The sequence below is a fragment of the Polypterus senegalus genome, chromosome 1 (assembly GCF_016835505.1).
Source record: "Polypterus senegalus isolate Bchr_013 chromosome 1, ASM1683550v1, whole genome shotgun sequence".
Classification (NCBI taxonomy): Eukaryota; Metazoa; Chordata; class Cladistia; order Polypteriformes; family Polypteridae; genus Polypterus; species Polypterus senegalus.
In genome coordinates, this window is record NC_053154.1 from 131,416,859 (window position 1) to 131,433,451 (window position 16,593).

At 39.9% G+C, this 16,593-nt stretch overlaps 1 protein-coding gene across 1 annotated transcript; it reads left to right on the forward strand.

The window, feature by feature from the left end:
* The first annotated feature begins 388 nt into the window (after positions 1–388).
* LOC120532307 (fetuin-B-like) lies at positions 389–15,662 on the forward strand. Its single transcript, XM_039758206.1, has 8 exons — positions 389–516; positions 1,138–1,357; positions 2,040–2,147; positions 6,746–6,833; positions 7,190–7,356; positions 10,120–10,224; positions 11,643–11,726; positions 14,822–15,662. Exons 2-8 carry the CDS (start codon positions 1,142–1,144, stop codon positions 15,464–15,466), a joined length of 1,413 nt encoding a protein of 470 aa, XP_039614140.1. The 5' UTR covers positions 389–516; positions 1,138–1,141; the 3' UTR covers positions 15,467–15,662.
* The last annotated feature ends 931 nt before the right edge of the window (positions 15,663–16,593 follow it).

Consider the following 16,593-nt stretch of genomic DNA (forward strand, 5'->3'; position numbering starts at 1 on the left):
CAGGGCACAATTGGCTCTAGCGATTGTGTTAATATTGATTTTTTTTTTTTAATGATCTTAAAACTAAAGGTCTTTAATATTTTAGAAAGTGCCAACCCATCATGCTGTTCCCTCCTGTATTATCTTCAGGGTCCCTTCAAATTATCAAATTAAAAAGTGCCTCTCATATTAGCCTCCAACGCAGGGCCCATATGCTATTCTTATTTAATTTCTTTTCATTTCTTTTCTGTGCCACATCTGTCTACATGTATCTGAGAAAACAGCTATAAAAGTCCCAAAAAATGACTCCAATAATGTTTAAAACTGGGGCATTAAGGTCAGGGGTCATTACTGTTGTTTATTTAAGTGCAACATCTACTGGACATTGCTCTCCTGTTAATATTTACTCACTAAATCAAGGACAATCGAGCAAACAAACATGTCCTCACACTCTCTTTTTTATCAAAGAAAGCATATAAAAAGAACAGCTCAGGTCAGAAAAGGGGTGCAGTCCAGACAGAAGCGACTTCACTTGGGGTAAGTCCTGTGGTTTTGTGCTGTCTCCTTAATTACTTAACAGCAGTTCTAAGATGGGGTGGAATGGTGGCAGAGTCAGTAGCAGATTACCAGCTGAAGAGACTGCCAGGGAAGAGTCAAAAAGGAAGGCCTAGGCATGAAGTGTACAATTTGCATGTGCCTAACTTCGCTCCTTTGTGCCCCCTTTCCACTATTCGGTGCTGTTAGCTTGAATGGTAAGATAAGGGCATGCCTTTGAAATCTGTTATCCCATCCAGGGTTGGTTACTAACTTGCACTTGTTGTTACTAGAATAAACTCTAGCTTTTCACAACCAAGTAATATAAATATAAGGTTAAGAAAATGGATGGATGGAACTGTTCTATTTTCATCAAAGAAGAACGAGGCAGGCAGTTAGAATTTAGTCAGATAGTAAAAAGAGTACATAACGTGCTGGCATAAGAAAGCGCTTGGGGTAGACCAGCAGTAAAGCATTCAAAAAAGTTTGGTGAGTACAAGCCACAAAGAGTAAAAGAATACAGGATGAGGAAGTCTGATCATTCGCAACTGATCGAGGGTTTGAGGAAAATGACAGAACTGAAGAGAAAAATACTACAAATAAAATGCTTGTTTTTTCTTCCAGCTAAATGAAGCTTCTAGTGCTGACTGTTGTTGGGACATTACTGGGCGCTGCCTGGTCCCTTCCTGTGGCACCTGATATTGCCCCACTGCAAGCGGCCTCATGTAATGACTCACAAGTCGTCATTGCAGCAGATCTAGCTGTGCGGGAAATTAACAAGAGGCAGGATGAAGGCAACATCTTAGTCGTGTATCGCATTAATGATGCTCACATACAGAACAAAGTAAGTGCAATTCAAAAATCTCTGGGCCTGAGGAAATGGGAGTATTGTTTTGGAGTGTCTGTTTCTTCAACTTAAGAATAAAAAGGTTACCTAACAAAGTGTCACCTGGGTGATACAGGACAGTGGCAGTACCTAACAAAGCAAGAGAGACAGAAATAATGACAGAGAGCAAAATGGCACATTTAGCACCTCTGCATACCAATTTGGACAAGCATAGCCACTTTCCACAAAGGGTCCTCTGGCAGTGAACACAACAAGGGAACCAGACTTTGTGAGATAGGTAGGAGGCTAGGAAAACTTCTCCAGGCTGGAATGTAGCAGCAAAGGTTGCAAACCCTACAGTACAGAGGGGGCAGCTGAGAAGCTGCCATGCAGGTCTGGCCTTTTAAGGGTTGGTGAACCTGTTTGTGTCAAAGAAGGCACAGTTGTCTTGTGGCACTGAGGTTTGAAGCCCAAATGCATACTGGCGCAGAAGAAGAAGAGTCAATGAACTGGGAAACCAAGAATGTGTTTTAATGTGGACAGGCAGTTGGGCTGCAGGTTTTCAGTGTTGTCTGTAGCTTTTTGGGTACTTTATACTCTCCTTTTAATCATCCCTTCTTTGTATTTTGGTTTCAATACACTGTTTAGCACTTTACTTTGAGTATATACTGAATATCTTGTGTTTTTGTTAATTATTTAGGGAATGGGCAACACATTCTACCTTGATATTTATGTTGTGGACACCGACTGTCCTATGGTTAGTAGAAAAGATGAAAAACAATGCAAAATCAAGCCAATTCATGAAACAGTAAGTCCTATATTTAAATATATATATATTTTATTTTTTGATAAGCATATTTAAGTAATAATATGTAGTGTACAGTATATGGTAAGTATTATTGGATGGATGGGGTGGTCCTTAGACATACTTGAAGGTATGCAAAAAAAGATCAATGGTTCACTATTATAAGAATTGTAATAAATACTTTAAAATAGTAAGTTATTTACAACAATAGAGTTCTATGTTCAGATCTTATCATAAATGAAGCCCAAGTACATCAGTTGTCACCATGTACTCTAGAACTTTACTTTCCTTCCACGTCTTAAATGCACAAAGTTTAGGCTGATTGTTAACTCTAAACTGACCGATTGCTAGTGAGTTTGAATGAATGTGCCAAGTGATGGATTAGCACCTTCTTTCCTCAATCCCAGTAGGCCTCACTCAATTCTAAGCTGAAATAAGCGGGTGTGAATTGATGGACTAATTAAAGTGAGTTAACTGATAACACATAAATATATAGTACCTGCCAAATAATGCAAAGAGTACACAACACATGTTTTGGCCTACGTGGGGCTCGTCATGTGTATGCACTTTTGCTTCCTCTTGCGGGATCAAACTCACAGACTCACTCACTCACTCATCACTAATTCTCCAAGTTCCCGTGTAGGTAGAAGGCTGAAATTTGGCAGGCTCATTCCTTACAGCTTACTTACAAAAGTTTGGCAGGTTTCATTTCGAAATTCTACACGTAATGGTCATAACTGGAAGCTATTTTTCTCCATATACTGTAATGGAGTTGAGCTCGATGGGCGTGGGGGGCGGAGTTTCGTTTGACACCATCATGCCTCCCACGTAATCACGTGAACTGACTGTCAACGCAGTACGTAGAAAACCAGGAAGAGCTCCAAAAAGCGCTGAAGAAAACATGCATTATATAATTGAGAAGGCAGTGAAACAATAAGAAGCGAGCGAGTGACACATACAACCATATTCATGAGGGCAGCTACTTCGGAAACAAAGCAAGGTGTAAACCTAAACTTTAAATTAAGTTCATTGACAGGCTGCCACTGGCGTTTGTCATGCCCACGGGTAATGCGGGATACAAGTTTAATGAGAGGACGCAGGATATAAACGAGAGTTTTGATCACTTTGTAACTAAGTTAAAATTGCAGGTGAAGGGTTGTGCTAATGCAAATTCTGAGAGACTGTGTTTGTGGGGGGATTGACAGTTAAGGCAGGTGGGGGAGTCACGTCATCATCTCCCCTCCCATTCACCTCATTTTGCTCTGAGCTGAGCTCCGCAGCTAACGCACGCAGTGTTACGGAAGCGACTTTGTGACGCTGCCACCATATACTCACAGAAAAATCCACAAGTTAATACACACACTGTCTCTACGGTTTCTCCACACTCTGAATCCTCCAGGCACTACTTACAAAAGGTTACATTGACAATCGTGTTACGTTAGTTTTAAAATGTTTCCTTTTCTTAGCACAAGCACAGCTGAGAAGCTTTGATGCATATGCTCCATAATGCGTTAAAAAATCACGCATTTAATCACACTTTGAATTCCAAGCACAGGGGAACTTCTGTCAATGCATGATTTCCTGGTACACCGATTACATTGATCGATATACAGATAGATTGATATAGATATATAGATTATATAGATAGATATATACATATAGATAGATATATAGATAGATAGATAGATAGATAGATAGATAGATAGATAGATAGATAGATAGATATATATATATATATATATGTATGCATATGTGTGTGTCTATATATGTAGATATATATATATATATATATATGCCAGCAACACTCATGACAATGACAAAACAATTACATTGTCAATCATGTTATGTTATTATTAAAATGTTTCCTTTTCTTCTTCATTACTTCTTTAACACACTACTTCTCCGCTGCGAAGCGTGGGTATTTTGCTAGTAAAATAATAAAAGGCACATACAGCCTACTTGCGACCAACAGAAACAGTCTTGACAGCCTACATACTCACACCAAGACACAGAAGCAGAAACATCTACATCACGGCAGACCAACCAGCAACGGCAAGATGCCTTAGAACAGGGTTGGCATACTCCAGGCCTGGAGTGCCACAGTGACTACAGGTTTTCATTCTAACCCTTTTCCTAATCAGTGACCAATTTTCACTGCTAATTAACGTGTTCCCCATCACTTTAATAGCCCTGTTAGAAGAGTTCAGTCCTCTGAATTGATTCCTTTCTTCATTAAATGACAGCCAAGCAGAAATGAGACGTGAAACGAGCTAACAGATTACCAGCTAAACTGGGGCTTCAAACTCCAACCAATTTCACTCCAATCACTTTCTTAATGAGAAGCCAATTCTTGCAGTTAATTAAACCCGTTTTTTAATTCCATGGCTTGTTGCTGCTCTCATTCTGCCACAGCACACATTTTGAAAGCTGTTGATTTTCTGTTCTTTCTAAGAGCACCGTCAAAATGTTTTGCTGACCTGAGAGATCAACCTTACCAAGACCATCACCTCTCTTTAATTTCAGATATTGTGTAATGGGCACAGGGGAGCTGGTCATGTGGTGGCTTGTTTTGTGTCTCATTATTGTTTAGCTGCTAATTAAAGAAAAAGACACAACTATGGGGCCTGAGTCAAGTTAATTAAAAAAAGTAATCAGCAGCAAACACTGGTCACTAATTAAGAAGATGGTAAGAATGAAAACCTGCAGCCACTGCGGCTCTCCAGGCCTGGAGTTCGCCACCCCTGCCTTAGAACAACAAAGACAACGTATGACAAACCACAAAGCGACATTATCTAAAGATCAGTGGCAGCAAGTCTTGCACCTAGACGGTGAACAAAAAACGAATTACTCACACAACCTTTCTGAAGAGCAGCAGCAAACTGCCAGACAACAAGAAACATTATGACGAAAGAAACTACAGGGATTCCATAACACTGACCAATCAAAACAAGATATTCCTTTTATATTACGATGTATGCAATTCCTCATTCGTTTAGCATATTGTATGACTATCACCAAGTCACAACGACAAACGTTAAATAACGTCTGAGTTTATTTGCCAGGTTCTGTTTTTAACCATGGCCAGTTGTACACTACATTTTCCAGAATTTCACTGAAACCCGGGTTAAATGTACAGGCACTTGCGGGTTACAAACAGGGGAATATTTTCGCTGACAATAACATTTATGCAACAAATTGCATTTTTTGACAATTATTATAGACGTTGGTATACTACATTATCTGATGGCCACACTTCACACATACTGACTTACATGTGGAGAAAGGGAAAATTAATCTTTCATACATACAATAATAACATGCATTTATTTGGTTAGAGAAGGTATAGTTATAAATTGTAGGTTTAAAATCTTTTAAATGCATGATGTAAAATAATTACTATTTTTTATGCACCAAGAAGTATTCTAGAAACCCACAATTTCTAGAGGCATGAAGGTACACCCGTGTTACATCACAGCACTTGGAGCAAGGTATGCTTTTACAGGGGACAGGAGCATGCACTGATACAGTTCATTTCCGCATCCACCACATGACAAACCACCTCAGGATCCCAGATAGGGACCTGAGTGAAGTCGTGCCTCAGTCCCACACTTGTTCAGGTGGAATGGATCAGTGTGAGGCTTCTTACAGTGGCTAGAGTGCCAATCCTGCCACCAACCCCTGAGTTTTCCCTACAAGTTAGAGGACCTACAGTATGTGCAGGGCTGGATGCACGTTAATGTCATACCCAGGACCGAACAATTGCAGATTAAGGGCTTTTCTCAAGGGCCCAACAGAGTGGAATCACTTCTGGCATTTACAGGCTTTGAACCGGCAACCTTCCAATTGCTGGAACAGGTCCCTAGACTCAGAACTCTGCCCAGAACTTAAAGGAAGGCCTTATCCTGAACCAGAGCCAGGGACTTGCATCCAGGAATCTATCCTAGAGACCAGAGCCAAGGGCCAAGAGTGAACCAAGGCCTCATCCTGAAGATACAGAGCCAGAGGCCTGACCCAAGCAGAGAGATCCAGAGGGGAGGACAGATGCATCTTACACGACTCCGAGCTCTAACCTGAAATACAGAGGACCCATACAGTGACATGCCTTGATGCCCTGTCGCATTAGGGACAGCCAGTGAAGTGCAGAGCTAAGCAAATGACCAAGGGAAAGAGTTAGTCAAATTGTTTCAGGACATGTCAACAGTAAAGCAACCCTCAATGAAAAGGAACCAAAGTATGCTTTTACTCTGCCTTTAATGTGGATTTTTTACCAGTCAGATTTTCTGGTTTCTTTTCTCTACCCAAAGACAGTTAAAGACAAATAGGTTAGCATGATTAACAGTGCACTTCATGGAACTGGTGGGTTCTTGCATCGTCACTGTCTAGAGAGACCCTCATTTTCCAGGCTACAAAGAATTTCAGATATAAGTTGCAAAGAAACACATACTGTATTTTACTATGTTTTTAAAAATGAGTATCAATTCATTTTGATTTTATACAGAATCGTTCAAGGACAGCTCTCTCTCAAAAAGATATTAAAATTAGCAGTACATCAAGTACTATTTAAAAAACAGGACATTAATTGCTTTGTTCTTATCTTACAGCTTTTTGGAGACTGCCACGCAGTGATACACATTAACAGAGTATCCCGTGAAATCCTCTTGTACAGCTATAACTGCACTCTCATAGCACGTAAGTTACTTTTCCATCACTGTCCTTGTGTTTCTTTATCTTTTTTGTGATGTCTTTTTTTTTAATAACAGGCCTATGTATACAACTGTTAGGCTGTTAGCATTCATAGTCTGTGAAGGCTCTAAGTACAAATCCTGGAAGGGCAGGGACCCTTGGCAGGGCATGAGCCAGGAAGGAACTCTATTAATAAACTGTTAAAATTAGTTAACATTAGTTAAAACTATTAAAAGCATAAAGCTTGAACTTAAAAATATGTTCAGTACAGTACAGTTTCAAATGACATTTGTTTGCCCTTTGTGGTATTTCCCAATTATCATTCATTGGTAGATTCACTTGTTGTTTTGATGTTTCTGCAGCTTCAAGGAAAACTATCCTGTCGATCTGTCCAGACTGCCCCCTGCGAGTCACTAAAGAAGGTGACACACTGCTGGGTTACGCAAAACAAACACTTCATAAGTATAACAAAGAAAGCAACCAGGCCAAAGTATTTGAAGTGAAAGAAATTTTAGGCGGCAGCACTCAGGTAATATGAAATGTTCTGGTCGCTGTGTCCCACGTTACAGTATAAGTGAAACAAAAACAAATTAGGTGATTCTGGTGATTCAGTAGTGCTAGTTTAGGTTTTATTCTTATTGACCTGCATTGTTTTGTATTATTTATCATTAGCACAAAATTATCTGCTAAAAGTTACTTACATGATTTCAGATGCCTCATTTGGATTCACATTGACAACTGCTGTGTTTATACTATATACTTGATTTGCTAGATAACAAATGGCATTTGTTATCTGAATATCAATAAATGAGAAAGAAAAGTTTGCTAAATAATTTGTAGAATGCAGGTTAGGTGGACTGGCGATTCTAAATTGTCCCTAGTGTGTGCTTGGTGTGTGGGTGTGGGTGTGTGTGTCCTGCGGTGGGTTGGCGCCCTGCCCGGGATTGGTTCCTGCTTTGCGCCCTGTGTTGGCTGGGATTGGCTCCAGCTGACCCCCATGACCCTGTGTTCTGATTCAACGGGTTGGAAAATGGATGGATGGATGGATTCTGATTTGTGACGACCATATAAACAATAGAACTCAAATAATTATCATGTAGTATGTCCACATAGTACAATATTATCTCCTCGGGCCTCTAGGCGGCACCACTGAGCCCCAAACCCCAGGCACAATTGCACAGGCAAGTCCCACATCCACAATCAATGTTAATTTAACAAAATACCTTTCCATTGTTTCCATTTGTTCTCTGTCTACTATTTACTCCTCACTCCTCCCAGACAAGTGTTGCCCTTCCCTGCTGCTGACTCCAACTCCCTGAGCCAAGTGGAGATTTTTCTTTTAACTCCGGACCCTAGAGTACTTCTAGTGCTTAATCTGTTGCCTCCAGGATACACTTCTGGGCCACGCAAGGTGCCAATATCTCCATTTGACCACAACTCCCATGCTGCCCTGTGGGCATCCATACTTGGGCTTACTAAATGGGATGCTGCCACCCAGTATACAGGGGACACGGTGCTCACAGCAGGAAGTTATTCATTGTCCTGACTTTCTAGGGACCCAAGCACAATCAGTGTCCTTCAGTGGTTTCTGGGACATCAACCCAGTGTAGCTGCTGCTGCAGTGTCTTTCTGTGTCCATGTCCTGGCACTGTAGGAGAATATCACCATTCCTCCTCTCACCTTCCTTTCCCAAGGCCTACTGGCTAGGCAAGGGGCCAGGATCCATCCTGGTAGGGACACCAGTTGGACCCTCACTCTCCTTAGAATTGCAGGATATTTACTGCATCAGAGTTTTGATGTTATTTCAGTCGATGATCACAGGGGTCTGAACAATAGTTTCCTTCTATGCATGTTCTCCCTGTGTCTGTGTGGGATTGTGCCTGGTTGTTCACATCTTCTTCCCACATCCCAAAGACAAGCAGTTATGACTAATTGGCTTTTCCCCATTGGTGTTGCGTAAGTGGGTGCCTCCATGAATTGGCTCAGCACTTGATTATGCCAAACCAAGCACTGGCCCTTTACAACACTGAATTAAATGAGTCTAATAGCATTAAGTAAAATAACAAGATATATTTCTTAAACTAATGAAATGTTTATCAAATGCTTTTGTGATAATGGATATATTAGCTTCCATCCATTATCCAACCCGTTATATCCTAACACAGGGGTCTGCTGGAGCCAATCCCAGCCAACACAGGGTGCAAGGCAGGAAAAACCACGGGCAGGGCACTAGCCCACCACAGGGCACACACACACAGAATTTAGCATGGCTATTGCACCTAACTTGCATGTCTTTGGACTGTGGGAGGAAACTGGAGCTCCGGAGGAAACCCACACAGACACGGGGAGAACATGCAAACTCCACTCCGGGAAGCAAACCCAGGTCTCTTTAGTGCAAGGCAGCAGCACTACCACTGCATCACCGTGCCGCCTTACTCCATTGTTACTCCAGTAAACCACTAGTTTTAGTGTACAGTGATGACAATTGATGTAAAGTTAGCTCGATTACTGGATTTTGATTTGTAAGCACACCTGCAAGTGCAAGTCTCCTAACTGTTAGGCAGTAGTGCTACCACTGCGCCACCATGCCGTGATGTTACTTGATAATCATAAACAAACAAATAGCACACATTAATAAGATAAACAGCATAATATCTAATAAAAGGATATTGGACTAAAAGTAATGAGCATTTATATTATGATTTTGAAATACTATGCTACATTAAAAGGGAGCATGTTGGTTAGTATTTCACCCTCACAGCTCCAGGGACCCAAGTTCTGTTCCCACCTCCCAAAGGCACAACAGTAAAATTGATTAGCTACTCCAAATGTACCCAGTGTGGGCACAAACACGAATGAGCCCTGTGGTGGACAAGTGTGAGAACCAGAGTTGCTTTTTGCATCAAACGCAAGTCTTCCATGTTCAGCGCCAACCCCAGATGACTTTGTCCTAAAACACATAGAATCAAAAGATGGATGGATGTTCTAATAAAGAGACATGTGCAGAGCAGTAGCAAAAACATGGAGTTTTTGTCAAAGATAAAACTGTTACATAATAAGGCTTTGCTTCATAAATGTCACTATAAGTAAACCAAAAAAATTAAAATTTTTATGTTGTGGAATTCAGCTTAAATGTGAATTTTATAGAAAGTATATTGTTGTTGGATATTATTCATCCATCTGATTGCTAACAGAAATCATGGTTGTAATACTTAAAAATTCTGCCTCTTAAATTCTACTGAAATGTCAAATCATACAAATTTATAACATAGCTGTCTTTCTAATTCAACAGCTTGTTGGCGTTACTTTTTATGTTAAGTACACAATCTATGAAACGGGATGCACTAAAGAAAACCTGACTGCAGATTTTATATGCAAAATTGAAAATCCTGTCAAAGTAAGTCAATCTTTTTTCTTTAAGCTAACTAGGGAGCTTTGCCCCCTCCTCGCCCACCCCCTCCCCCCTACCCCAGGGCACACCAGCCACTTTGTGTCTCTGCCACTCACGTTGTGAAGGGCGTGGCTGAATGCATGTTTTGGAGATGCAGTCTGATCAGCTGCTGGCTTGCTGCTGCTACTGCTGAGCTGTGTGTTCTGCTTGTTGAACTGTGCATCGATCATTTAAAAGCCTGTACAGCAACTGTTCTTTTGTCTCACTGCCTTGTCTCGCGGGACATTAAAGTGTCTCTGAGAAAATCACGTATCGTCTCCTTCCAAGCCTTCCAATATTTTTTTTTTAATAATAGAGAGACATTGGCTTTAGAGCAGCAGTCATACTGCCACTCATAACTCTTAAGGTTCATCCCTGTCATTTACTGAACTCCTTTTCTAATTGACTTTACCTGTCCCCTCAATGCAGTGTGTGTAGTAACCATTTTGAGTATTGAAATTACATTTTTCATTATTTTGAAGCAATATGTTTCTACCAAAACTGCTTTTTAAACTGGATGAATAGACGTTATAGCTATAAATAACAATGCATCTTGCTGAATGACAGTAGGAGTTATTCTCTCCTCATTTTGTTTTTAAGCCACTGAGAAATACATTATAAATTTAATATACACCGGGTGTTGAGTAGTCACAAGATTTATTCTGCATTAACAAACTTTTACACTAAATATTGTACGTGGGAACTGCAATGGTGTTGGCTCCTGGTCCAATGCCATTTCCTGCCCTGTGCCAAGTGCTGACAGGTTAGGTTGCATTAAGCAGGATTGAAAATGTTATATTATTAAATCTGGTGACCTGCAATCAGCTGGGATCTTATCCAGAATGAATTACTGAACTATTTTTGGAACATGGAATTTGTTTCCTTAATACTTAAAAACAACTACGAGTGTTTACAAAAATTAAGAGATGTGAATTCTAAATTTCAAAGATGAATAGAAATTGACAAATGAAAAAAAAAAAACAGTTTCAAAATGGAATCAGATTTTCATTAAACACACAGATTGAAGGAAAACCTATTGACACACTGATGCCTCAAGAAAGCATAATGTTAGCTTTAGTTATCTTATCTCTGCGCTTCATATGTCCAAGACAGAAAATGTGGCATGCTTATTGTGTATTTACTGCTCTTCTTATTTATGCTACTATTAATTGTATTAATAATAATACTAAATAGTGTCTTTTTTTCAGCTTATTTTTCCCTTTCAATAGGTTCATGCAGAGCTTTATTAGGTTAATATTATGATCTGTTTGTATTTTGATGAGTGTATCACACTGCCTTTCTGCAATAATTCAGTTTTTCCTATATAATTATTTTATAAAATTTATGTATTTATTTGTTTATTGATTGATTTATTTATTTTCTAGCGATTTGGATTCTGTAAAGGTTCAGAAAGGATAATTGCTGCGGGGCCGACTCTTTCAGTGGATTGTGAAATCTATGCAACAGAGGTAATATGCTAATTCTCAAATATGATTCAAATAAGAATACAACAGCTCCTCAATCAACCACATGAGCACAGAGGCACTTGATGGATGTAGAATAAGGAATAATATAGGGAAGGAGATATAATTAAAAAAAAGAAACAACATAATCAAAATTTGTTTCTTTGTCCTATGCAGACCAAGCTATAAAATACCCTTGATAGCAATAGGGGAAGTTGTTTTGAACTTGAACTCTATTGTTAATCTCTGCCTCCTAACACGGGAAATGTGGTGTTATATGCTATACTAATCTCACTGGCATTAACCCAAAGTGTTACTCAGGCTCAAAATTCTATGTAATCACAGTTAAGCCTGAGTCAGACTTAGGGTGACACATAATGGTCAACTCTCAGTAACGGTATTATGCTGCCGTCTAGTGCATAAAATAACTTCATGCTACAAAGAAATTATGTATATTATTTCTATGTGTGTTGCCACTCTAATGTTGCTCATTAATATTCATGAGTGGTGTGGAGCCTTCAACCAAAACATAATGGAGTGTAAATGATGAGCTTTAAATCCAGTTTTAGAACATATGGCCATTAGATGTTGACACGAACACTGAAACTGATACATAAGGCACTGTACAACCAAACTGGCATGACATGCCTGGTGAATTTGGTCACCTGAAGCCTCAACATGATGCAAGAAGGTGCCTGGTAAAAAAATAAAATTATTGTGATCAAGTAGAAAGACAATAAAGGTATTAGCCCGGTAAGTACTGTTCACAATTGCAGCAACTGTCAACAATCAGGGGAATTCAGGGGAAATGTGGAAGTCACTAGGCCTTGTTCTGTGGTAATAATAATAATAATAATCATAATAATAATAATTCTTTACATTTATATAGCGCTACTACTCAAAGTGTATAGTATAGTAGAGCAGTAGATGATCAGGGTGTCAGAACGACGAGGCCATGGAGGACAATTTCGCCAGGGCATCAGGATACATCCTAGTCTTTACAAAGGATGCCCAAGGATCTTTAGTGACCACAGAGTCAAGAACTCGGTTTTATGTCTCATCTGAAGAACGGCGCCATTTTTACAGCACAGTGTCCCTGTCACTGCATTGGGATCCACATACAGACCACAGGGAAAGCACTCCTGATGGCCTCACCAACACCTCTTCTAGCATAATCCAACCTTTTCCTAGTTGGTCTCCCATCCAAGTAATGGCCTGACATGTTTTAGCTTCAGGTGGAGTACCTGCTCAGAAATGCAAGGCTAAGGCTCCTGTAGTAGCCTACGATAACACAAGGGGGGGTGCGTGGATCTTACAGATCAGGCACTGTCATTTTACCTTCTCATACTCAAGTAACAGTAAAAATATTACAAGAAAAATACTCCTGTTGTCCCAATTGCAACATCGGGCTGTGCATTGCTGACACATAGGATGTGTTCTAATTCTGCATCAGTACAGATGTGGACACTAGACACTTCTGTACTTATGTTGATGTTTTCATATTTAAATGCTTGTGTTACACATAATAACATTTTTCCTTTTAAAAAAATTTCACTGTTTTTGACATGCTTTCCCAGAGATAAATATAACACTAGTCTCCTTAATTTTTTGTGGAATACTGTGCTGATTCCTGGGTATACTACACTCTATGACTGGGGACGGAAGACTAGAGTATGCTGAAGAAATGCTGAGATACCACCCAAGTCACCGCTTTTTATAAGCAGAAAAAAAATTATTGCCACTTGGGCACATAAACTAAACTAAACTAAACTAAAGTACCCTCAGATAGTCTTAAGCAATCGTAAGAGTTGTCTGAACTCTGTCCTCCTCAGTTGTCGGATCAAGATCTGATGCCACCTTCCAGGAGCAACCTGGTTTTATGGTGTCTGTACTGGAAGAGGTGGTGCCCTATTGGGTATTGTGGGTGGAGGTAGGTGTCCACCTTGGGTGGCTTTTCAAAGCTATGGGGAAAAGAGAAGATGATGCTAGTGCCAATGCTCCCTCACAGCCTGGAAGGTGGTCACAAGGCACACAGACATTTACCAGCATATTTAATAGGCCAAACCTGCTTGGATTAGTTGCCAGTACACCATTCATGGGTGCCAATAATATGACTCTAAAGGCAGGAACCCTGCACCAACCTTGCTCTTCATATAACACTCTGCAAGTAGTCCTCATTCACTTGCTATCCCAAGCAAGGGGTTATGCACCTTTCCCATACAATAAGGTGCTTTATTCCCATTCCTTAAGTAACATCCAATGTCCCAAACTGTACAAGGGATTTATTTAGACTGTATCCTTTAGAAACAAAAGGTAAAGAAATCTGTTTTGCTGTACTGTGTATGGTATGTTATTGATGAAAAACGTTCTTGACATTTCACTTTGCATATCTCAAAACACACTGTGCTCAAAGAGGGCTACGCACTTTGTGGACAGTAGACAAACAGAATAATTCACTTTTGCTGTCACTTTCTCCAGTGCTCCTCTTCTTGACTTTGTCTCGATGCTCTATAAACTCACTGCTGACATTGCTTTAACTTCACAGAGGCCAGATATCACTTCCTTAGCCTGCTCCCTCTGTAAGCGTCAGTCACTCTGGGCTGCCTCTTTGGCGCGGTATTATCATGTCTTAATTAATTCATAACAAGACTTAGTGGCTTCAGTCTTCCCCACTCTGTAAGTAGCAGATAAATAGTGAGGATAAAAACAGCGGCAGTCTCTTATGGTATATTCATTAACTCTAACACCATGTGAGTGCATGACATGATATACACAATATAGATACATACCGTATGTGTACAGAGGGGACTGGGCGGTATCATGGTCTGGAATCCCTACAGATTTTATTTTTTCTCCAGCCGTCTGGAGTTTTTTTGTTTTTCTGTCCCCCCTGGCCATTGAACCTTACTCTTACTCGATGTTAATGTTGATTTATTTTTTTATAATTATGTCTTTCATTTTTCTATTCTTTAATATGTAAAGCACTTTGAGCTACTGTTTGTATGAAAATGTGCTATATAAATAAATGTTGTTGTTGTTGTAGTATGTATGTTTATATGTGCAAGCATGTGTTCATACTAACTTTAATATTTCATTTGTAGGAATTGCCTAATATCTGTCACATGCATGGTCATGGACATGACCACCATCATCATGGACCTGGGCATGACCATCATGATCACGACCACCACCATCATGGACCTGGACATGACCAGTCACCTCATGGACCTGGGCATGACCAATCCCCTCATGGACCTAAGGAAGGAAAAGGAAAAGGAAAAGAACAGCAAGGAGGGCATGGTCATGGTCATCATGATAAGCATAATCACGGACAAAGTCATGAAAGAGGACACAAGGATAAGCATGATCATGGTCATGGACATGGACATGGACATGACAAAAAAGATAAACACCAACATAAACATGATCACCAGCATGGGCATGATAAACATAACCATACACATTCTCATGGATCTGGTGAAAGTCATGAACACAGCCATGAGCATGGCCATCACAATCATTCTCATGACCATGCATGTCACAGACCATCTATAGGCTCTGTGCTCATTCTTCCCCAGACATCTGATCCCATTGATTTGCCAGAGCCTATTGTAAACCTTCCAGAATTTGCCAAAAAAGGTGACGTCCTTCCATTTCCTGACAAAAGTACAGGTTCTAGCCTGTGTCCTGGTGAGTCAAAACTGCCAATAAGATGGATTTCAGAATTCAATCCAATACCCAAATAATACTAAACATTGCATGTCCTGATCACTGTTGTTTCCAAATATGATTGTATTGCTAAAGCATTCTGTATGTTTGGGCATGTGAAAGTTCAACAGCAAGAATTAGTGAGGCCATCTGAAACAGTGAGAATTGTCAGTATCTTGTCATTTAAACATCAAAAATAATAAAATTGCCTTCTGGGGATATGCATTAACCATCCATAGCTTATTGTTGCATTTGTTTCCTCTGCATCCACATTTTCATTCATTTAACTTTATCCTGGAGAAATTGAGTATTCGGTAGATCCAGTAGATTTGTAAATCTAGACTGAATTATTACATATCGGTAAGAACTGAAAAAAGTGGAAGTGGAAAGTGGCTCCCCAAGTCTGATGATGCCTCTCCCCTACTTAAGAACCAGATCCATAGCCTTTCATTGCAACCAACCACATAAAAAAAAAAAAAAATCATAAATTCATAAATCAAAAATTTACTAAACATCCTATTAATGCAGGACTTATGACAATGCAAATATATGTTGATTTAGGCAGCATTAACAAGAATAAAGCCCTACACCGGACTAGTGCACCTTTCGGGGGGTTTGTCTCCTTACACACGGTCCTGCTGGGATAGGTTCTGGCCACTCTGACTCTTAAGTTGACTAAGCAGGTTTGATCATTTATGGATAAATTCAAGAAATAAAAGTGTTTTGTTTGTATAAGTCACACATCGCAATCTCTCTTCTATTTTGCCACTTAACAGATTTTAAAAATAGTCCAAACTGCTAGTTTTCCCCTTTTCATTTTCAGGTGACATATCTGTACAAACTAACCTCCTTAGCTTTAGACCCAAGCATTACATGGGCTGCGAAAACCGTGCTAATAGCGTTAGTCCCAAGTGTCACTCCGGCAACTGTACAGATGGATCTTGCGTAAGTGTCAGAACCCAGAATCACTTGCGCTGTAAAAGTGCTGTCTGTGCTGCCGTTCTTTGGAGAAATTATGTCTTTTGAGTGCAGGTTTTCACTACAGTAATTATCAACAATGAAGACTTTGATGAGAATACCCATCCAGCACCCAAAATGAAGAAAATTTGGGAGATATGCCAGTCGATTGTAGTAAAATTTCAGAGCGTTTACATTCCGGAATGCG

Bases quoted from the DNA above. Each gene is read 5' to 3' on its own strand.
- LOC120532307 (XM_039758206.1), top strand. From the start codon at position 1,142: ATGAAGCTTCTAGTGCTGACTGTTGTTGGGACATTACTGGGCGCTGCC. The intron at 1,358-2,039 runs GTAAGTGCAATT...TTAATTATTTAG, and splicing joins ATGCTCACATACAGAACAAA to GGAATGGGCAACACATTCTA. The intron at 7,357-10,119 runs GTAATATGAAAT...CTAATTCAACAG, and splicing joins TTTTAGGCGGCAGCACTCAG to CTTGTTGGCGTTACTTTTTA.